We start from the raw sequence: 22,865 nt of genomic DNA, 5'->3' as shown, positions 1-22,865 counted from the left end.
TCCCCCTTTAATCCTCACAATAATCCTATGAGGTAGGGATACTAGTGGCCTCATCTTGCAGACTAGGGAACTAGACCTAGAGAGAAGAGCTGTTTACCTGAGATCAATTATGCCAGGCACAGAGGTATACTTGCCTGTAATCCCAGAGAATTGGGAGGCTGAGACAAAAGGATTGAAAGTTTGAGACCAGTCTCAGCAATGTAGCAAGGTCTTAAGCAATTTAGTGAGACCCTGTCTCAAAATAAAAAATAAAAAGGGCTAGGGATGTGGTTCAGTGGTAAAGCACCCCTGGGTTCAATTCCTGATGCAAAAAACAAAACAAAACCCAAAACTAATTATAGATAGCAAAGCCAGATTGGAGTCCGAGTGCCCTATTACACAAAGTGGGCAAAGATCAGAATTTGAGAACAGGACTGGTTGTAGGTGTGCATTTCTGTAATCCCAGCAGTTCAGGAGGTTGAGGCAAGAGGACTGGAAATTCAAAGCCAGCCTCAGCAATTTAGTAGGCCCTAAGCAACCTAGTGAGACCCTGTCTCAAAATAAAACATAAAAGGGCTGGGAACTTAGCTCAGTGGTTAAGTGCCCCTGGGTTCAATCCCTGGTACCAAAAAAAAAAAAAAAAAAAAAGAATTTGGGAACAGGAACAGATAGAGTGGCACATGCCTAGAGGGAGGCTAGGACAAGAGGATTAAGACCAGACCCTGTCTCAAAATAAAATCAAAAAGGGCTGGGGATGTAGCTCAATGGGAGAGAGTTTGGTAGTATGTGTAAGGCCCTGGGTTCAATCCCCAGTATAGGAGAAGGAGAAGGGGAAAGCATTTGGGAGCAGGGCAGGCAGCTGGGACTGTCTGTCAGTGGAGGCCAAGGAATGTGCAGTCACAAAGCCAAGATTCTGGAAGCTACTGAAGCATTTCCAACTTTAAACTGCAAAGTCAGAACTCAGAGTCTTATTTCACCAGGGGTTTGAAAGGCTGAGAAAAATAAGCACTGGGTTCCAGAACCATCTGGGTTATTTATTCCCTGCATGACCCTAGGCTAATCTCTGGGGCTAGGTTTCCCAGCTGTAAATTGAAAGATTGACATTTCTCACACTTGAATCAAGCTCCAAGTCACCCAAGGATCTTGTCAATAGGCAGATTCTGATTCTTGGTAGGTCTGGAGAAGAACAGAGATTCTGTTTTTCTGACCAGCTCCCACCAGTGCCAAGTCTCCAAGTCTAAGGATCACACCTGGAGTAAAAGAACCAGATTGTCTCTGAGGTCCCTTCCGGGTTGACAATCTATACACCAAAGCCTGAGAAATATAAGAATGGATTTTTCCCCAGATACCTCAGAGTATTTTGGGGTTCAGAATGAGGATCAGGTTATTCCCTTGAACCACAGACTCCTTGAAAAAGGAACTCGATGTCTAGAACCTTCTGAAGTTCCTTTTCTGAGCCACATCCCTCTGAGGGAGTTGGGGGAGGAGGCTTGTCCCTGACAAAGACAAAGGGCAAGCCATAAGAGACATCCCCAAATCATGTTCCTCCTTTGTTTTTTTCTCATTCACTGCTCACTGAGTCACATCTGTGTGCCTGGTACCCTCCTGGAGCTGGGTTATGGCAGAGGAGGAGACCCACGCTGCTTCCATTCTAACTGGGAAGAGAATAGAATAGACCGCAAATAGGTAGCTACATAACTGCACGAAGTCATTTAAAACCAGGAAAAGCAATAAAAGAATAACAAAGTGATGGGGTGGGAGACTCTGTCTGCCATCCTCAAGATGAACTCCAAGACCATAAAGTCCCCTCCCATCTGCCCTTGTTTGCTTCTGCAGCCTTACCTCTTCTGACCTTTCACCTTGAGCTATGTTCCAGCCACACAGAACATGGGATATCAGAGCTGCAAGGAGCCAACCAGCCTCTGATCCAGTGGTTCCTTCAGCTCCAAACATACTTTGTTGGTCTGTCACACTCAGCTAACCCCTCCCACTTGTCACCTCCACTAGGAAGCCAACCCTGCTGCTACTGATTCCTCCCTGAGCAGAAACATCCACCACCCTGTCCAGTAAGTTGGCTTTCACATCTCGCTCCACCAGACAGGACCCCAGTCTTATTTACTCTGATTTGATGAATCCCCAGGAGCCAGCACAGTGCACAGCACATAGTAGGTGCTTAATAAATGCCTGTTGAATTAATTAACACTTAATTTAGTAAGTTTGAGAGCTCAACAACATGAGGGAAAGTCATTAACAAGACATGACTCTGGATACAAGGAATGAATTGGAAGGAAAAGAAAATAACAACTCCCCAGTGCTTTCTGGAGCTCACATTCCAAGGACTTTCGGCTCTAACACTCAATCAGAGCCTTCTAAAAAGCTTATTGGAAAGACTGGGCAGAAACGATCGGCCCTGTCCAACAGCTGGGGAAGGTCATGCCCCAGATAACTTGAGCTGAAGGTACCCAGCCAGGTTGTGGTAGAGGGTGTCTGAAAAAAGTTAGGGGCCAAAGATGTCGGACCCAAACCCCTCCATCCCAAAACACAGGGGAACAGGGATAGTACAATGCAGACTCTGAATTAAGTGGTCTACCTCATTTAAAACTCAAAATAGTCATTTGAGGGGCACCCAGAGCTACAGAGGAGATAATATGATTTACCCACAGTCTACCCTAAGCATCTACTCCAACCCTCACTGGGAAGACCTTCTGGCCAGCACCCATTTGCCCCGAGGGACTCCTTCCCTGGGGTCAGCTCATGAGAACCTGCACATTCATAGACTAACTGGTACGAACAAAACCTTAGAAACCTAATTACTCTTGCTGGGCATGGTAGCACATGCCTAATCCCAGTACTTCCGTAAACTGAAGCAGGAGGATTGTCAAGTTTGAGGCCAGCCTCAGCAATTTAGTGAGGCCTTAAGCAATTTAGCAAGATACTGTCTCATTATAAAAAATAACAAAGGCTGGGGATGTGTCTCAGGGGTTAAGCGCTCTGGGTTCAATCCCCTGATGGAAAAAAAAAAGAAAGATAAATCTAATTTCTTTATTTCACCGCTGGTTGGAAGGAGGGGTATTTCCAAGACTTATGAGAAGTGTTAGGTGCAGGACAGGCTGAGTAAGATGTCTGCAGGGCATGCCAAACAAAGTTAGCTGCAGGATAACCTGGCCTCTCAAACCCTTTGTCTGGTTCTTTATCAACTATTTGCTTCAAGCCCAAACGCCCAAGCCCCCACTCAAGGCTGAACACTCAACCCCCTGCTCAAGGCCGAACACGTAACCCCCCTTGTGCCAACAAGGCAGCTTGCAGACCCAGAGACCTCATTAGATTTGGGCTATAAAAACTCCTTCCTGCTGGGCCCCTCTCTCTCTTGCTATCTCTCTTGCTTTCTCTGTCTCTCTCTTGCTCTCTCTCTCTCTCTTCTCTTTCTCTCTCTTCTCCTCTGTTGTACTGCTGCAATAAAGATCTCTTGGTTGCTCTGAGTGTTGTGGTCACTTCCTTTCAAGAAGGGCCTGGTCTAGGGCACATACTGAGACAGGACCAGTACCCTGGACTTACTGTCTAGAACTTCCCAGGTATACTTTACAAGTTCCCTTGCCAAGACCTTCTGAGTCAGGGAAGGGATAAGAATGAGGTGGACCTGGCCATTTGTTAGCTGTGGTTAGGTTGAGAGAAAGGCAGGAGTTGTGATAAACTACTTATGTCCTCTGGGTGTTCTGGTTGAGTGTAGTCCTCATTGTTTTTGTGCCTTGGTAGGTAACCCACAGGAAGTACTTGTTTACTGCTTAGTGACTCTTTAAGAAAGGTTTTTATTGCTAGTAGAGCCCTCTGGTCACCCAGCTGAACCCTAACCTAGATGGATGAGGAGTAGACAGAATGAGGCCAGCAAAGACACAGGTAGGCTCTCCACCACCAAGAAGCGAGGAAAGGGATATATGTTGGGTTTCAGGTACACAGGACATCTAAGAGAAGCAAAGGAACATTTTGGCTGAAAGCTTGGAGCTGTATTCAGCTGAGGTGTCATTTTTATAGATGCTTGTATTTGCTCTGGGGCCCTGGAAAAACCACTCAGAGCCTCAGCTTCTCAGATGAGAAGGTTGAATGAGATGTTCTTGGGGATGCCTCCCCTTTTAAAACTCTCCCTCCAACTAAGTGGGCCCCAGAGGAGGTGGGACTCACTATATCCTGCTATAGTCTTTAGGTCTGTGTTCCTCCAAAATCCATATGTTCCAATCCTAACTCCTCAGGTGATGAGATTAAGAAGTGGGGCTTTTGTTTTTTGTTTTGGTACCAGGAAGCCAGCCTAGGGGTGCTTACCCACTGAGCCACATCCCCAGCCTTTTAAATTTATTTTATTTAGAGACAGGGTCTCACTGAGTTGCTTAGGGCTTCACTAAATTGCCAGGGCTGGCTTTGAACTTGCTATCCTCCTGACGCAGCCTCCTGAGACACTGGCGTTACAGGCATGTGCCACCATGTCCAGCAGAAGTAGGGTTTTCAGAAGGCGATTTAGTCACAAGGGTGGAACTCTCATGAAAGGGATTAGTGCCTTTATGAAAGAGACCCAAGAACTCTGGGAAATAAGTTTCTGTTGTTTATATGCCATCTAATTTATGTGTTGGGTTTTTTTTGTTTGTTCGTTTTTATTTTGTAGTGCTGGGGATTGAAGCCAGAGGTGCTTTACTACTGAGCTACTTTTCCAACACTTTTTAAAAAATTTTTAAACTTTATTTATTTATATGTGGTGCTGAGGATCTAACCCAGTGCCTCACACATGCTAAGCAAGCTCTCTACCACTGAGCCACAACCCCAGCCCCCAACCCTTTTTGAGACAGAGTCTCACTAAGTTGCTGGGACTGGCCTCAAAGGTACAATCCTCTTGCCTCAGACTCCCAAATTGCTGGGGTTGCAGGCATACGCCACCATGCCTGGCTATGTGCTATTTTGTTCTAGTAGCCCAAATGGACTAAGACTACTCCCTTTCAGGTCAACTCAACAAACCTAGTAGTTGGCAGGCTAGGTCCCACTGAGATTTAATTGGGAGATTTACAGAAAAGAGTTAACATAGCAGGACTGAGACTGATATCTCTAAGAAAGGCCTGCTATATTTAGCTCTTTATTTATTTATTTTTAGTTGTAGATGGACACAATATCTTTATTTTATTTATTTATTTTTATGTGGTGCTGAGGATCAAACCTAGTGCCTCACACATGCTATGCAAGCTCCCTATCACTGAGCTACAGCCCCAGCCCTATATTTGGCTCTTGGTTGGCATTTGGACACTTACTTCTATTTCCAGAGGATTTCCATCATCTTATCATTAATAAGAGTGGCTCACTGTGACAAAACTGTATCAAACAATTCTGCTTATGTTGAATATCTACTTTCATTCTGGGAGACTAAAATTTTGTTATGTGCCCAGGTAAGACTGCCTATGTGAATATCTACTTTCGTTCTGGGAGACTAAAATTTTGTTATATGCCCAGGTAAGAATGCCTATGTGACTATTCCTCAATAACAATCCTGGGCACTGTGACTCTAATGAGCGTCCCTGTCCCTGGTGGACAGCATTTTAGACAGGCTGTCATGTTCCCTTGCTACAGGAATTAAGCAATCCTGTTTGACTCAGCTGGGAGAGGACTTTCAGAAGTTTGTATCTGGCATCCTCTGGACTTGGTCCCACACATACTTTCCTTTTGCTGATTTTGTAATCCTTTGATATAATAAATCATAGTATCAGAAGGTTTTTATGCTGAATTCTGTGAGTCCTTGGAGGAAATCATTAACTCTGGAGGTGGCCTTGGGGAACTCTCAACAGGGGATAAGGCTAGATTTCACAGAGGCAACCGTAGTCTTATACCAATCCCTTATGAGTATATAGCTCAAACCAGCACTGTCCAACAAAAATACAAGTCAAATCTGATATAAAAGATTATTGAGATAGTTTGACCTTCCTTTTTTCATACTAAGTCTTTAAAAAAACAGTGTGTATTTTACAATCACAGTACACATCAATTTGGACAAGCCATATTTTGAAGAGCTCGGTAGCCACACATGGGGCTGCCATGTTGGACGGTACTGGGTTTAGAAATTTGTGGCAAGTCCTCTGAAGACAGCATATCTGGGTCTGAATCCTGGTTCTGCCACTTACCAACTGCATGATCTTAAGTTACTTAACCTCTCTCTCTATTAGTTTCTTCATCTGTGAAATAAGGATAATAATGTTAACTATCTTATGAGATTGTAGGGATTTTCCAAAAAGTTCATAAATCAAAGGCAGCACCTGGCATGTCTAGGCTGTTGGGTGGAAGCTAGCTGCTATTTTTATTATCTTAAATCTTGGCCCTTAGAAATCAACTTGTCCAACTCCTTGCTCCATCGATGAGAAGACAGGCCCAGAGTTTGGAAAGCATTTGTTTTAGAAACAAAGTCTCCAGTCTCCCACTCTTCCCTGGATGGACCCCCGTCTTCCAGCAGACTTTGAGATTGGATCTGCCAATCATATAGGAAACCAGAAGCTCCAGGGCCCCACCTGGATTCTGCAGTCCCTCCTTGATTGCAAAACGTGGCCACTATTTGAAATTGGCAGCAAAGCATTGGGGGCTGGGCCTGCCTTCTGCTGCCTCCATCTGGACTTACGGATTGGGCTGGCTGACCACATCACTGATTCCAGAACCTAAGTACTTACTCAGCAACAGCAGGGCTGCTTTTCATTGTCTTGGTTTTTCCAGCCCTTTTTGTTTATTAACTCATGTTCTATCTTCCTTGGAGGTACAATTCATCAGCACTTTCAACAAACAAACCTGTTTAGTCATCTCTGTTGCTGTTTACCCACTAAGCACATAGTTGGTGAGCTCTTTATGTATATCTCAAGGAAAGGAGGCCAAGAGGTAGTGGGCACCCAATTATCCAGGATGCAGAAGAGCACATTCTTAGATTGAAAACAAAACTAGTTTCTGGTTTTTCCATAGCATGTGTTTTTACCCTTGCTTCCCAAAGCCCAATGTAAATCATCTACTCTCCAGTGACTCAGAGCAACTCACATGGTAAATCCTACTAGCAGCTGAAATCTGTCTTGTGGGCTCCAAATTGTTAGCCCATGTTGGCCTGAAGCTCTGCCTATTCTATATGTCAAATAGTGCTTTGATTAACATTAATTTATTTAATAAATATTTATCAAGCAGCTAACAGATACCAAATCCTGTTCAAAGTACTAGAAATAAAGTCTTTGTGGATCTTATCATTTAGTGGAGAAAACAGGTAACAAGAAACGATGATAAAGAATGACAAAGGAGGGACTGAAGTTGTGGCTCGGAGGTAGAGCACTTGCCTTGCATGCGTGAAGTCCTGGGTTAGATTTTTAGCACTGCATATTAAATAAATAAATAAAATAAAGATCCATCAACATCTAAAAATTATTAAAAAAAAAAAGAATGACAAAGGGTTGATATATAGAAAGTGCCAAATACTACAAGAACTAGAGTAGAGCCAGGGGACCTGAATAAAACTCTTCCCTTAAGAAGTGTCACTAGAGGGCTGGGGTTGTGGCTCAATGGTAGAGCACTTGCCTAGCATGTGTGAAACACTGGGTTCGATTCTCAGCACCACATAAAAATAAATAAATAAAATAAAGGTATTGTGTTCGTCTACAATTAAAAAACATATTAAAAAAAAAAAAGAAGTGACATTGACAGAGATCTCAATAGTGGGTAGTTTGGGTGTTTCCAGCAGAGGGAATGGCAGAGATAAAACCTGGAGGTGAGACTGAAGGGCATATACAGCTGCAGAGTGTTGGAAAAACATGAAGAAGTGGATAGATGTTGAGGGCATTATCGGAAGCACTAAGGAATTGGAACTTTAACCCTAGGGCAATTGAGAACTGCCTGGTGGAGCATAACATCTTTCAAAACATGAGTCCCTGGGAACCAATCAACCAAATGCGCTGATGGAAAGACTGGTAGGTGCTGTTTTCATCCTCATCTTCATGCTCTTTGGTCAGTGATCAGACCTCCTCTGAAAGTAGAATGCAGCAGGGTCTCCTCAATGCCAGGGCACGCACCCCACCCAAGCCTCCCACCTCACTGCCATGTTTTCAGGGCTCCTAGGTTTTGTGTGGCACAGGCTTTTCTTAGACCCTGAGCTGAAAAGCCACGGAGGTCACTGCTGAGAGATTGTCAAAGACCCTTGTTTCACAGGTGGGCCAAATGAGACCTCGTAAAGGAAAATAACTTCTCTGTGACTCTATAACAACCTAGAGCAACCCCTTAGGCTTCTGGATCCTTCTTGCCCCCCACCCAAAGAAACTGAACACCAGCCCCAGGGCTCAGGCCAGACAAGTGAGGAACATAGGGTGCAAAACTTACAGTGACTTTCCCTCTTAGGTCCTGCCCTGCACACTTGCATGACTCTAGTGCCTCACTTGCCTCACCATAGCTGGATCTGCTGGCTGTACCGTTGAGGGCAAGGACTGTAGCTTCTAGGAACCTCTTCAGCATTTTTCATGGTGTTAAGTGCTAGGTATATACTCAGCAGGGTCACTGGATGCCTACTGGTGCTAATGAACATGGATTTCTGATAAACTGATATGTACCCAGATGTTTGTATCTTTGGGTAACTATGAACCTCAAAAAAATCACAGAACAACATTGAGAAGATCCTAGACTGGAGTCTAGAGACCTGGATTCTGGTTTCTTTTCTGCCACCAATTTGCTGTGGGAACTTGGGTAAGTTGTTCCCCAACTCTAGGTTTCAGTGAAATGAAGTATTTGGATAAATAATATTGATTGAGCACATATACTGTCAGTCACTGTTCATATGCTTCTGTGCTTTAAATTGTCTAAAGACTCCCTGGCTTGGTGCAGTGGTACATCCCTATAATTCTAGTGACTTGGGAAGCTGAGGCAGGAGGATTGCAAGTTCTGGGCCAGCCTCAGCTGTTTAGTGAGCTCCTGTCTCAAAAAATAAAAAGGGTTGGGGATGTAGCTCAATGGTAGGGCACCCCTATGCCACAAAAAAAAAAAAAAAAAAAAAAAGATTTCTTGGCCTCTAAGATTCCTTCCATTTCAATATGTCAACATGTTGTGGTTTGAGGAAGAAAGATTTCCTGAAGAATGAGAAACAGACCTTTCAAGAACCTCTGGTTCTTGAATCATAGTTAAGGTATTTCTTGGTCACAAGAGATTTCTAGAGGGTTCCTAATCCTGAGACTAATACCATGAGGACTAAGGGCAGGATGGCTGCCTCAGAATCACCCTAGGAACATGTCGGAAGGCAGATTCTTAGCCTCTCCTCCTAGAGATTCTAATGCAGTCATTCTGAAGTTGGACCCAGGAATCTGTACTAATGGCTTCCCTGGTACTCAGAAAAATTTGTGAGTTGCCGATTTCAGCCCATTCCCTATCTGTAGGTAAGATTATGCCTGCACAGTAGGCATACAGCTGTCTGGCCTGATGGGGAGTATCTCCTAACAGAGAAACACATTTAATGATTGATTAGTTTGGCAAATGTTAAACATCTACTGAGTTCAGGTCCTGGCCAGGTGGGGATCATGGGCCCTACCCTCAAGTGATTTCTGGGCTAAATCTGTCACTTAAAACTCATCATTCAGCCAGAGCCAGAAGGGCCTGAGAGATCATTAACCAATCCCATCATTACACAGTTGGGGAAACTGAGGCTCAGAGAGGAAAAGCAATGTGCTCAAGACTGTACAGTTATGTATGTAATATTCTTATGTGTCAATTAAAAGAAAGAAAGAAGGAAAAAAGACTACACAGGGAGCAAAAATGTTTTCTGCTGCCAAACCAGCAGAGGCATCCCATGCCTTACCCAGGAGGAGAATGCACCGAAAATCCCAGTTCACCTACAATGTTTCTTAAGTACTAAACCTACATATGGTAACTGTTCCAGAAGGTCTAACTTCAGATCTTGCTGAATTTTAAAATCATCAACATCAGGGCAGGACCATCACAGGGTAATTTTTAAAGCCTGGGGAGTAAGAATTACTTCCCAGAACTAAACTACCCATCTGTTCTTGGGTGTTTTCGGGCCCCCTGGCCCTGGTTGATCTGGAGAACATTGTGCTTGCTTCCTCCCGCACTTTGGAGCCCTAAGAGGAGAGGACCGCCTCCGGCGTTCACCGAGGACCTCACTCCCATCTTTCTGCCCAGACTTGCTTATGTCACTGTCGCCCAGGGCCTGGGGAGGGGGAGAGAGAAAGGCGGGCGCGACTTGCCCCTGAAATCCTAGCTGCGCTGCGATTGGCTAAGAGGACCCCGACCTGGCCGCGGATTGGCCACCGCTGAGGGCTTGAAAGGTGACTTGGAGCTTCGGACACCTCAGACCGACGGTGATCCGGCAGCTGACAGCGTCTGAGGCACGCCTGAGACGCTCCCCCAGCCCGCCATGGCCCGGTTCCTCCGGGCATCCTGCCTTCTCTCCCTGCTCCTGGCGGGCTTCGTCCCGCCGAGCCGGGGACAAGAGAAGTCGAAGGTGAGTGAGCTTCCAGGGCGGGAGACAGGGAAGTGAACGTAGCTGCCAGGTGTCCATCTCACAGTAGCGAGGCACCTCTCTTCCCAGGTTTCCCTGCAGAAAGGGCAAACCCAGGTTCGAGGGACATCGTTAACTTTGTTTGCCTCCCCCTCCACCCCAAGGACCCCCACCCGTGACCATAGATCTATTCCAAGTTCCATCTAATCCAGACCTGGGTCCTCCAGGTGGGCAGAATGAATGGGGAGAAAGGCATCCCTCTCTGCTACCTCTGGGGAAGGGGGTCGTCTTGCTACATCTGTGTCAGTTGGTGCTAACTGCTGTCCTCCAGTAGGGTGGGGTGGTGGGGTGGCACTACCCAGAAAGAGGCCCAGTGACAGCCTCTGGGTTGGCTTTGCATATTCCCAGGGAGATGGTAGTAAGGAGAAAGGGAGGACAAATGCAGCAGGATGGCCCTGGTCTTCAGGAACTGCCTGGGGGCTCTTCTACCCCAGATATATAACCACAGGTAGAACCACCCACATGGATTCCAGGGCATTGGCAGAAGAAGCAGAGATTTGTGACTGAAAGAATGTTGAATGGGCAATGCAGAATACTCAGGATCCTAAGTCTCCACCCCTTTCTGGGCCTCAGTTTCTCCATCTTCAGGGCAGGGGTGGGGTAGAGGAAGGACACAATGAAACAGATGACTTCAGAAGCAGTCAAATCAATAAACTGTCCTCTGAGGGGTTTCCTGTGGGACAGCCTCACTACCAATGATCCACTGTCCACATTGCCTGAGCAAACCTGGTAGTTGGAGAGAGCTGGGGATCATCAACTCCGAAGGAGAGGCACAATTCCCTGAGCCTCAGTCTATCGCCAGCAGGGTGTGTGACTTTAGAGTAGGAGTGGGGATGCTGAAGAAGGTTGGGGATGAACCAGCATGCTTATCTCCTTGGTGAAAATGTGCCTGGGTGGATCCTGTAGACTCCTCCTCTTCCCCAGGGAAGAGAGGCAGAAACCAGAAGTAGGAATAGACCCAAAGAGAAGGATTTCTATCTCTACCCTCCCAGTATACACCCCACCCCACCCCACCAACGTGCTTATGTACTTATTTTAAAAAAATTTTTTTAGTTGTAGATGGACACAATACCTTTATTTTATTTGTTTTATTTATTATTATTTTTAATGTGGTGCCAGGGATCAAATCCAGTGCCTCACACATGCTAGCAAACACTCTACCCCAGCCCATAGCTTTGACTTTTATTTCTAAAATCCTCTGGGTCTTTATTCTAAGATCTTATAAGTTCATGCTGTGTCCAATATTCCATCTACTTCTCAGGAAGTCCAGTCCAAGAGCAATTTCCTCTGTCTGTTTCTAACCCCTTTGCTCTTCCATGAGTCTGCCTTTCCTTGGAGTCAGGTCTAAGTCTGGATGGCCATGAAGCTCTCCTTTCTATCCAGGCTTGTTTATAACTACCAACTCTGAAGGCATTTTCTAGGGCAGGCATGGGACTTAGTTTTGAATTAGGCTGTGGAGTAGGGGTGGGGGTGGACCATGGGCAGGTCAGCACCATGGAGTCTGTCCCAGCCCCTAGGAGAAAGGAAGATTCATCATTGCCCTAAGAAGGCTGGCAGTGAAGGGAATGGATGCCATGAATGATTCAACATGGCCATGTGTTTTCTGCAGAACTCTGGGTAGGCAAGAATGGATTCAGAGAAAACAGGATGGGTAGGGTCTAGAAGTCTTAGAGTGAAATCTGATCATATCAGACCCAACCAGCCAGGACTTGCTGGCTAATGACAGCCTGGGTATGCTCATCTATCTTCCTAGGCCTTAGAGTTGAGATGCCACAGCTCTAGCTTCTAGGACCTAACCATTTACTTTGTCCCTACCATCAGGACAAAGGGATGGAGAGTGGGGCATGTGCAGAATGGGACGGACCACAGGTGATTCAGCTCCAGAGATATGTTTTCCTCTTCCAACTCTAAGGGAGGGGCTAGGAACAAAGGGAACCCTCCTTTCCTCCTTGCCTCCTCACTGTGGCTTAAGGTTGCCCAGGCTCCCTGTCCTTGCTGTACAAAAGGAAATGTTGCAGACACTGGAAAGAATGACAGCTGCTGACGTGCATGGGATCCTAGTAACCACTGGTTTCTAAGTGACTAAACGAGGCAGAGAGAATCATGGAACCACAGGTTGATGTCAGGGCTGAAGGGCTCTTAAGACAGGAGTGAATCTGACTCCCTCTTACAACAGCGGTACCCAGACCCAGGTCTCCTGCCTCCCAGCACAGTCCTCCTTCAACAGCATCTCATTGATGGGAGAAGAGAAAGACACAGACCTACAGCCCTAGCCAGCCAGGGCCCTCACTGTTGTCCCTGGCCCTGCCACCAACTCTTGGGTCACCAGAATGCTCCTCTCCTGGATTGAGGCACTTTCATGGCCTCTCCCCTCTGCCGTCTGGGACTACCCCCCTACCATGGGCCACTCTGACCTGTCAGTCTGAATCCATAGCACCAGCCTCACTAGCTGCAGCAGTAAGTGTGGAGGCTGCCACTCATCCTTCCTCCTGGTGACAGACACCCTGCCCAGTGCACCGCCCTCACATTGGCTGGTGAACATCAGCTTCTCTCCTCTCAATAATGGAGGAACCTCAGGGCCTTTTACCCCAGATGCAGACAGAATAATCTCAATCCCTTGACCTGTGCCTTTCTTTCCAAGAGATTTTAAGCCTGTCTCAATCTGCCAGTGGATTCTCACAGCTGTTTTGAGAGGCAGTTGGGATTATCTTCAGACCAAGGACCCCAGAGTAAAATTGACTTGCCCAGGGCCATCAGCCAGCCGGACTGGTACCTGATGAGATGGGTGCCAGTTGCCCCACCCTCACCCGGAAACTGCCCAGAAGTTGATGCTCCCATTTGTTTGTAAGCTCTGATTGTTTAGTCAACCTCTTGGCTTTTTTCCTGTCCACATCCCAGAGATCATGTTTAGCTGAGGGTGGAGTGGAGGAGGTGGGAGGCTGCCAGACCTTTGTGGCCAGCTGGGCTGTTGGTCTGTTTGCGTTTTAAGGTAGAAGTGACCCCAGTTGTGACCTAGGAGTCTGCAGGGCAGAAGGAATAATGAGTTTGGGTCTTGGTCCTGCTCAGTCAGCAGAAGTCACGTGGTATGGACTATTAGACTCATGTGAAGCAGAGAATTTTCTCCAGAGCCAAGAAAAGAGCTTGCAGCTGCCAGGGAATGACCTGGCGGAGGCAGTCCAGCCTCACCCGCCTCAGCCTGCAGCCACTTCATGACAGACAGGTTATCTATACCCTGCTGGGGCCACGCCTGCTGGGTGGATTACTTCCTTCACCCAGTTAGGTCCAGGGACCTTGCCCCAGCAGTGCGTTTTCCAGAATTGAAGGGAAAGAAGGGAGTGAATTTATGCCTCTATTGCTCACCACCTGTCACTGTCCTAGCCAGGTCTCTCAGGCCAGTTTTTGCTCCATTTGTTTACCATTTTTTCATTCTCATCAGATGACAGGGCCCACAAAGATCACCTAATACAATGGCTTCAAGCTTTTCCCTTTGCTTCACAATCCACCTGCTGAGTCATGTTGTCATTGCAGTGACCAACTTTCAAGAGTAGACCCAAGAGTTTTGTCTTCCAGGTCTGGGACAAGGGATGGGGTAGAGAGGGGTCCTGGGCAACATTTTGCCGGCAAGGTGTAATCCCATCCCCTCCTCTCCCACTGATGGTGATGCTGTCAAGCCACCTGGATTGAGACTGGCTGATCCAGTTCAAGGTGAGGCCAGGGGAAGAGGAAGGGCCAATCCAAGATCATATAGTGGTAGAGCAGGAGGCAGAACTGAGGTATCCTAAATCACAGTGCCACCGTGCTCCATCCCTCCTTGTCCTGGGGGCTGCCTGCGGAGCAGCAGTTAGACAGAGAGAAGGTATGTTCGTCATCGTCACAACGGCTCACCTGAGAACATGTAGTATATGCTAGGCATGGTTTTACCTTTATAGCCACATCTAACCCTTACCAGAGGCCTTTCCTCATTCCTGGCTCCTGGTCTTCCTTCCCTGTTTCATAACATCTTCCCAAGTCTGGAGGCAGACTTGGCGCCTCTGAGTCACCACTCACACTGATGCTTCCTCCTTTCTGCTCAGTTTTTCCTTCCCAATGGCCTAATGCAGGCCTCACCATCACTTTCCGGGACTATTGCAGCAGCCACTCATCCATCAGTCCATCCAGTAAGATTTACCAGCTCCCAGCACCAGGGCAGTCGCCCTTGAGCCTTGTAAGTGTGTGATATATGATGTGGAAAATTATCCCGAAGTGATTTCTAGGGTTCCATAGCCCTCTCTTATTAAGTGCTTAAATGTTAATAGGAAGTGTTTATTAAGCACTTGAGTGTCTCATCATCATTATCTTACACAGGGAATTAGGAGGCTCGGTTCTAGTCCAGTTCATTTTTGGTGTGGTCTTGGGCAAGTCGTGCTCCCTGTTGGGATCTTTCATTAACTTCAAAGTGAAAAATGTCCAAGTTTCCTTCCAGCTCTAACTGCTCCCTGCTGCTGGTCTTTTTCTCTTCCAGACAGACTGCCATGGTGGCATGAGTGGCACCATCTATGAGTATGGTGCCCTCACCATCGATGGAGAGGAGTACATTCCCTTTAAGCAGTACTCTGGCAAATACATCCTCTTTGTCAACGTGGCCAGCTACTGAGGTTTGACAGACCAGTACCTTGGTAAGACCCTGCCCTTCCTCCTCTGCTCTGTTTGGAGCTGTTTCTGTCACTTGGACACATCTCAATCATAGGAGCTTCTCTGGTGCAAGGGGAGAAAGGGTGATAGTGGCCATGAGATTCCAAACTCCAGGTCCCGATTATACAATGTTCCACAGTTTTGTGAGGATTCTTTTATAAGCCTAAGGTCTGATCATCTTTGGGCATATTCCAGGAGATTCCTGGCTGTCCTCCTTCATCCCTGGGCACCTCAGTGGCCTGGAAGCAGAGGGATGGAGAAGGTGGTTTGGGGCTGTAGTTTCTCTTTACCGGCAACTGGCTGAGAATGGCTTATCTTCCCTCCTTGACACCTTGGCACCTCAGCACCTCTCTTGGCCACACTTTGGAAAACAGGCCATTGGCATGAGGCCCCATGATGTGCGCAGGTGGATGGGAGGATGAGAGGGCGGGTCTCATTGGGACAGTCCATTCTAGAATAAACTTTAAAGATGACCTAGTTCAGCCTTCACCTCTCCTTAACATACAGGTAAATGTATTAAGGCTCAGCCTGAAGAAACAAGTTAACCAGGATCACAAAACTACTTGTGACAGAACTGGGTATTTGACCCAGGCTTCATATTCCCTAATATCCTTATTTCTTTCTCAATTGGAGCAGAGTAGGAGCCCAATGGAGTAAGCAAGCCAAAGGCCTCTTTCAGCACCCAGGGGAAGGGTTGAGCACCCTGGAGGGGCTGGGGACAGCTGGCAGAGCCTAGGGGGAGGCAAAGGCAGTCTGACCCTGAAATCAGTTCCTGGAGGTGGAGTGACAGCAGGCCCAGTGGCAGTGAGCACTCTGTCCTGAATGCTCTGTCCAGCCCTTGGAACAGAGCAGAGTGTGTTTGCACCAGAGGTAGGCTGGGTGTGGGCAATGCATGCAAGGCCAGGGGTGCTGCGGAAACTGGGGAGTCCCTTGGGTTCCTGAATTCCCAGAGGATGGAGTGTTGTGAGGACCCCACTCCACCCCAAGGAAGCCTTGTGTCTAGGGATGAATGGTTCTTGCTCCAGGAAACTCAATCCTATGAGCTCTGAAGAGCCCTCAGTTGGTGGTGGCCTTGGCAGTGGACCAGAGACTGCTGATTTGAGGAAGGGTATTTGTGTCTTTTCCCCCAAACCTCCCATCCAGGTTAGTTAGGGTGACAGGGCCTGAATTCCAGCAATACCACAAACTCATCGGATGCTCTTGGGCAAGTCCTTCCCCTGTCAGGCCTGTGATTTCAGCTGTATATTGGTGAGCCACAGGAGGGGGACAGACCAGGCAGGGCTCCTCACCAGGCTACCCTGCCTCTGCTCTCTCCTCGACCCAGAACTGAATGCACTACAGGAAGAGCTTGGACCATTTGGTCTGGTCATTCTGGGCTTCCCCTGCAACCAATTCGGAAAACAGGAGCCAGGAGAGAATTCAGAGATCCTACCCAGCCTCAAGTGAGTGTCCACTGAGTCCTGTGTTGACCCTCTCCACAGTGGCATTTAGGAGCCATTCAGAACCACTCTCCCCTTCTACAAACCCCATTTAGTGGAATGAGGGGAAAGTGAGACAGGAAAGAGAAAAGGGATGATGGGGCAGAGCTTATCAAGAGGAGGAGGGAGAACTGAGGTGGGGGGTTACTGAGAAGGGACCAAGCTGGACAAAGAAGACCCAGGTCACACACTATACTTGTGCCCATCCAACAGTCATTGGCTCCCACTGCCCACCCTGGATAAAACCAGACTCCCAACACTCCCTCTGCTGTTCTGCCCCTTTCCTCATTTCTGAGCCCTGTGCCCATCTAAGAACATTCCCTGCAGGTATGTCCGACCAGGTGGTGGCTTCGTCCCTAATTTCCAGCTCTTTGAGAAGGGGGATGTGAATGGGGACAAAGAGCAGAAGTTTTACACTTTCCTGAAGGTGAGTAAGCAGCCACTGGGGAGGAGGCTCTCTTCCCTCTGACTGCATAGGGCAGAGCTGCTCCTAACCTAGCCTTCAAGAGACAAAGCCTAGGTTGCCCTCCCCCGATCCTAGGCTCTTAGGGAATTTCTTGGTATCTGACTATTATTCCAAGTAGAGGGCTTTGCAGTCCCTAGGATCTTATCAGCCCATTTTACAGATAAGGCCCAGGCCGGGCACTGGAAGGGACAGGTTAAGGGCCTCACAATCTTCTAATCACTTCCAGTGGGGACTGGAAGTCTGGTACCCAAACTGGTGCTTTCTTCTCAGCACCAGGCTGTTCTACCCCCAGGAAGGCAGGGGGAGGGAAGGAAGAGGGAAAGGGAGGGAGGGACCCCAGCCAGGTTGATGCCATTCTTTACTCCTGCTCCAGAACTCCTGTCCTCCCACCTCGGAGCTCCTGGGCTCACCTGGACGCCTCTTCTGGGAACCCATGAAAATCCATGACATCCGCTGGAACTTTGAGAAGTTCCTGGTGGGGCCAGATGGCATACCTATCATGCGCTGGTATCACCGGACCACAGTCAACAATGTCAAGATGGACATCCTGGCCTACATGAGGCAGCAGGCAACCCTGAGGGCCAGGGGGTAGTAACTGATACCTGCTCCACCCCATGTCCACCATGCAGGGGCTGGGGAGGGACTCCATTCAGGAAGGATTCCATGTTTCCAAGTATATTATACACCCATTACAGACCCCTTTCTTATTACAAAAGAACCCAGCTTGACACAAACGTGAGTCTGTACCACTGTGTGTGTGGGTGTTCGCACACCTGTGAATCTACCTGTGTGTCCTGCAGAATGCTGGGCAGTAATACCCTTTCCTCTCCAATTCTCTATTCCAATGAGAAAAATTTGCTTTCAGCCTAAAGGAAAAACCAGTGCTAGGTCTGACTGCACTACTCTAACCTGATCTCAGCCTTGGGGCCAGCATCTCCTACTGCCTCCAAGTACCACCAGTGAAGTCCCCGGAAATTTCTGGGTCTCCCACACTAACCATCCTTTTCCTTCCTGAAGGGCCCTCCCAAGCATCTGTCCCCACCCCACAATGCTCCCTGAGATCAGCCAAGGCAGAAGTGAGTGTGAGGGCCACTTACCCCATGTCAGGGATGGCATCTCTATGAGGGGGGGGCCCGAAGCCCTTGTGGGCGGGCCTCCCCTGAGCCTGCCAAAGGTCCAGCCTTTAGTGCATTCAGGCTGAGACCCATGGCAGGGATGCCTCCTCTGCTCCTTGGGAGGACGTGTTCTCTCTCCTCACCCTGTCCACTGGCATTGCTCATATCCTACCTGCCCAGTAAAGGCCTTTCTGCAGCAGCTCAGTCTACTGTGGTGCTTCCTCAATGGTGGCTGTCCCAGCATGTGGGGAGAGGGTTAAAGAGAGGAGGGAGTGCGCTGGGCCCTGCTTTTTTTTTTTTTTTTGGCACGGGGGATTGAACTCAGGGGTACTTGGTCACTGAGCCACATCCCCAGCCCTATTTCATATTTTATTTAGAGATAGAGTCTCACTGAGTTGCTTAGCACCTCACTTTTGCTGAGGCTGGCTCTGAACTTGTGATCCTCCTGCCTTAGCCTCCTGAGCAGCTGGGATTACCGTGTGCACCACCGTGCCCAGCCCTCTGGTGTCCTCTTTTTGACTTTCATCTAGATCTACTGTGCTTCTCTCACTCAGCATCTTGAGTTCATACACACCAGTTCATGTCACCTCTCATTCTTGCCCATAGTTCTGCAAGGTGGCAATGGCTGAGAAGTGTTTCATTTGAAAAATGGGGAGACTGAGGCTCACTCCTTACCCCAGGTCTCCTGGTGAGCGAGAGGCAAAACTTGAATTTAAAGCAAGGTCCCTTGGCTCTCAGCCTACTGCTCCTCAAATACTGGTAATGTTCTCAGGGAAATGGGAGAAAGGGGTATAGAACCTGGAAAGCAGCATTCTGATTGGCCGAGAGGGGAACATTAGGACAAAAAAGAATACCAGTCACAGAATGTTGATTTTCCACTTGGATTTATGTCCAAGATGCGTGCAAACAGCTGCCTAGGAACAGACAACCACCCAGATACAGGCCTCCGACACCACAAACCTCTAGCCTGGGGGCGAAGGGCCTGAACTCCAGGGCCTGGCAGCTTCAGTCTGGGTCCCTCAGCAGATATGGCTGGCCTGGCCCTCATCCCAGGTGGTGACACCTCTCATGAGGCTATTGGAGGTGGAGTGGAGAGAGCCCCAACATCAGAATACCCTGTCATTCTCTCCTACTCTGGAGACAAACCCATTCTTCCTGCAGCTCCTCACAGAGGGGTAGGGATGGACATGGGACAGGTCCTGCTACAGAGCTGGAAGCAAAAATTGAACACACACATGAACTGGATGTGGCGCTTGGAGGGGCTGGAACCACTTCTGTGGAGGTTCTGAAAGAAGGGGTCTGGGCTGCAATCCACTCTAAAGATGGAAGTCCAGCTGCTTCAAAGAAGGATGGCAGGTCAGCCAGGTGAGGGCTCTCAACTTGGTGACAGGAGGCAGGGCGGTGAGTTTCCCCTGGTCATCGCCAGATGAGGAGCCCATGTGGAAGCCTTGTGGGTGGAGCCTCCCCAGTCTTGTAAACAGTTCAGGGCTGGAGGTATGAGCCATCTGCACATCTCAGCCTCCTGTCCAGCTGCGGCTCTGGCCACAAAGAATATGTGGCTTCTAGTTTTCGGTAATCTGAGGTCAGCTGGCTCTCCAAGACGAAGATAGAGCCAAATGACACAATCTGGTCTCACTGGGGCCCCTCATGGTCATTTTTTTCAGACTCTAAATAAACAAAAACGTTGAAGACTTAAGAATTATGTGGTACAATCAGTTTCAAAGTCTTCTATGGAAGGCAACTAAGTCCCTGTGAAATAAATAACAGCTTGCAACTGACTACCAGGCTGTGTCTTAGGAACATTCAACATGTAATCCTCACCCTGTGTAGTAAGCCCATCATTACCCCCTTCGTGGAGGAGGGAACTGAGACACAGAAATTTTAAAAAGCCCAAAGTCCCAGCTGCAGGGAGTAGTAGAGCTGGGATATGAACCCAGTCACTGTCACTCTGGCTCCAGCTCCTAGAAGTGAGTAGTTATGGGGGAGGGGTCATCCTTGCCCACCAGGCCACCCTCTGCCATTCATCAAAGCAGCCTCCAAGGGCTCCACAGACCCTCTGGAAATGACTGATCAGTTTGATATCTTCTTCCTGGCTCCAAATCCTATAATCCACACTCCCTGCAGGTCATCCATTCTGCTCTCACTACCTCCTTATAACTGGCTTCTTTTCTCCGCAATTGTAACTCTGGGTAAGAAAGTTCTTCATGCTGAGATGGACTTGGTCTCCCTATAGCTACCATCCACTAGTTGTGATTCTGTTCCCAGAGCTCCACTGGTAAGGCAGTACCTCCTGTTTCATGAGAGTCCTACAGGGAGTGAGGACAGTCATTACAGCCTCCCTCTGATTGGTGAATGCAGCCCCAGTCCCTGTAACCTCTTATGGCAAACACTATGGCCAGAGGGAGCTTTCCAAAATGCTAATCTGGTCATTCCACTCTGCTTTAAGACATCCAGTGACTCCATAACATGCTTAGGATACAAACTAGCATTCCTTCCATACTCTGCAAGGCCCCATATAGCATAGATCTGCCAGGCCTTTACCTGTGTCTTGTCCCCTCTCTCTCTTTCCCCATGTTGTTCCTGGCTGGTGTTCCCCACACCAGCCTTCCATCAGCTTGCGTCAGCCACTCTCCTTCCATCCTCTTACCAAAGTGTTACAGGTTGGATCTAAATGTTCTGTAAAGGCATTTTGCAGAACAAATGCTAAAGGTATGGTTACCAGCCTGTGGCCCTATTGGGAAATAGTGGAGCATCTAGGAGGTGGGGCCTAGTGGAAGTCAGGTTGCTAAGGTGCTCGGCATGTGACAACAAACTAGAATGAACGAATGCATGATTTCAGTTCCCTCACTCTGGAGCCAACATCAATTCCCTTCCAACAGTACTTGAGAGAGCTAGGCCTCTCAAATCAAACTGGATCAAACCCCCCAGATCAAACTGGAGCAATACTGATAGATAAGTTACCTTCTCCAGGGGGCGACAAGCTCCTGTACTAGGGGACCACACTCACCGGGGTCGGCAGGCCTGGTGGAAGGTGGGTCTGTCACTTGGGCGCTCTGATTCCGCATTGTGCCACAGGGTGGACGCCAGGTATATTCTGGCTGCAACGAAACTGGTGCTTAATAATCAATAACACACTCAAAAATTACAACAGCAGATATAATGCCAAATCATAATAAACAAACATCAACTAACCAAGTATAATTCAATCCTTACAACCATCCTGGTTATCATTCCTAGGTGAGGAAACGGAGGCTCAGAGGGTTAAGAAACATTATCTAGCTAGGAAAGTAGCCAAGCTTGGTTTTGAATCCAGTTCTCTACAGCTACAGAATCAAACTCTTTAGCACATGCTACTCCAGTGCTAAAATAAGACATGTATAGAGGATGCTCACACCAGGGAAAGCCAGAGAGGGCTGGATGGCAGGCTGCTGTAATTGTCCAAGGAGAAGCTGGGGTGTCTGTGCGGAAGAGGGACTGCTGAAGATGGGGCAGGGGACAGCAGCTCTTTGGAAAAATAATAAGAGAAAAGCAAAAAAAGAAAAATGTGATAAGAGAAAAGGAAGAGGAGGAGGAAAAGGGAGAGAAACATAGTGAACACTCTGGAATCTGGCACATGTGGAGAAGATAACAGAGTCAAGCCCAAATGGACCTTCCTGGCCTGGGCCTGGAGGGCGCCCTCCTTCCTGTCCTGAGCTGTTACTCAGTCTTCTCCTTTCTATACCAGTAACCCTGAACAGCTGTGGGCTGCAGAATTCTGACTCCTGGGAGAGCAGGCCAGACCTAGGCCCTGGACACCTGCCTGCCACCATGGTGCTGCTCATGAATTGCTGAGGCTGCAGTGTCTGACACCTTCATTTGACCTTCCTCTCTGGAAAAGGCCTGGAATAGCCCCTGTGTGTGTTCTTGAGGGAAGGAGGGCAGACTCACCAGATGGAAGAGGCGCGAGTTGGGGAGTGGGGGCGGATGCTCCATGGCCATGGGTGGTGGAGGGTAGCGGATCTGGGACCAATCCTCAAAGCCATGGTGTGGCACCATGGCTGGTGTGGGTGGGTAGGCATAGAGGTAGGGCCCACAGAGGTGTTCCGGAAGGGGGTCTACATGGTATCGCTCTTCTGAGGCCTGCAAAAAAGGTTCACATCTGGCCCTGGCTGCAACAGGCTACACAAGCCATCCTAGTGGCACCCATCTCACTTCCATAGAATCTTAGCTTTCTAAAGGTACTAAAGGCTGGGACATGGACATGGGAGGTGGGACTTGCCGGCTGGTACATGGCACGGAAGGCGAGTACGGGCATATGCAAAGATGGTACATGAACTTGGAAGGGTGGCACCTGGCATAAACAGCTGGCACATGAACTCAGAAAGCAGGTACACACATACGAAAGACTAGTACATGCCATAAAACCTGGTACATGAGAATGGAAGGGTGGTACCTGGGCACTGAAGGTTGGGTACAGGGCCACAGGTATCCATGATGACAGTCACTGTGTCCTAAGCACTTACTCTGAGCCAATGACTGCTCTGTGCCTGTTTCACCACATTGGTGAGTTGACAGAGAGTGTCAGCACACAGCCCCTCCCATCAGACTGCACCCCTGGAGAAGGTAAGATGTGA

The 22,865-nt window shown here is 48.2% G+C and overlaps 2 protein-coding genes across 9 annotated transcripts in view; one reads left to right on the top strand and one right to left on the bottom strand.

The window, feature by feature from the left end:
- Nucleotides 1–10,292: 10,292 nt before the first annotated feature.
- On the top strand, nt 10,293–18,451 carry Gpx3 (glutathione peroxidase 3). Its single transcript, XM_046467698.2, has 5 exons — nt 10,293–10,465; nt 15,024–15,177; nt 16,518–16,635; nt 16,999–17,098; nt 17,511–18,451. The coding sequence occupies exons 1-5, from the start codon at nt 10,379–10,381 to the stop codon at nt 17,727–17,729; spliced, it is 678 nt and encodes a 225-aa protein (XP_046323654.1). The 5' UTR covers nt 10,293–10,378; the 3' UTR covers nt 17,730–18,451.
- A 668-nt stretch (nt 18,452–19,119) lies between these two features.
- Tnip1 (TNFAIP3 interacting protein 1) overlaps nt 19,120–22,865 on the bottom strand; it is a 51,754-nt gene continuing 48,008 nt past the window's right edge. For 6 of the 8 annotated variants that reach the window (XM_058586547.1, XM_058586551.1, XM_058586546.1 and 3 more), the window contains 3 exons: nt 22,180–22,371; nt 21,260–21,350; nt 19,120–19,919 (listed from right to left, as the gene is read on the bottom strand). In XM_058586547.1, the coding sequence (XP_058442530.1) occupies nt 19,885–19,919; nt 21,260–21,350; nt 22,180–22,371 (318 nt within the window). In that variant the 3' untranslated portion in view covers nt 19,120–19,884. Of the gene's footprint in view, nt 19,920–21,259; nt 21,362–22,179; nt 22,372–22,865 lie in introns of all 8 variants that reach the window. The other 2 variants (XM_046467707.2, XM_046467710.2) reach the window with 2 other exon arrangements.

The sequence above is a fragment of the Marmota monax genome, unplaced genomic scaffold (genome assembly GCF_021218885.2).
Source record: "Marmota monax isolate L192 unplaced genomic scaffold, Marmota_monax_Labrador192_F-V1.1 WCK01_AAM20220418_F8-fsc00415, whole genome shotgun sequence".
NCBI lineage: Eukaryota > Metazoa > Chordata > Mammalia > Rodentia > Sciuridae > Marmota > Marmota monax.
Note: the sequence above shows the minus strand (reverse complement) of the source record. Positions and strands in the feature narration are given on the sequence as shown.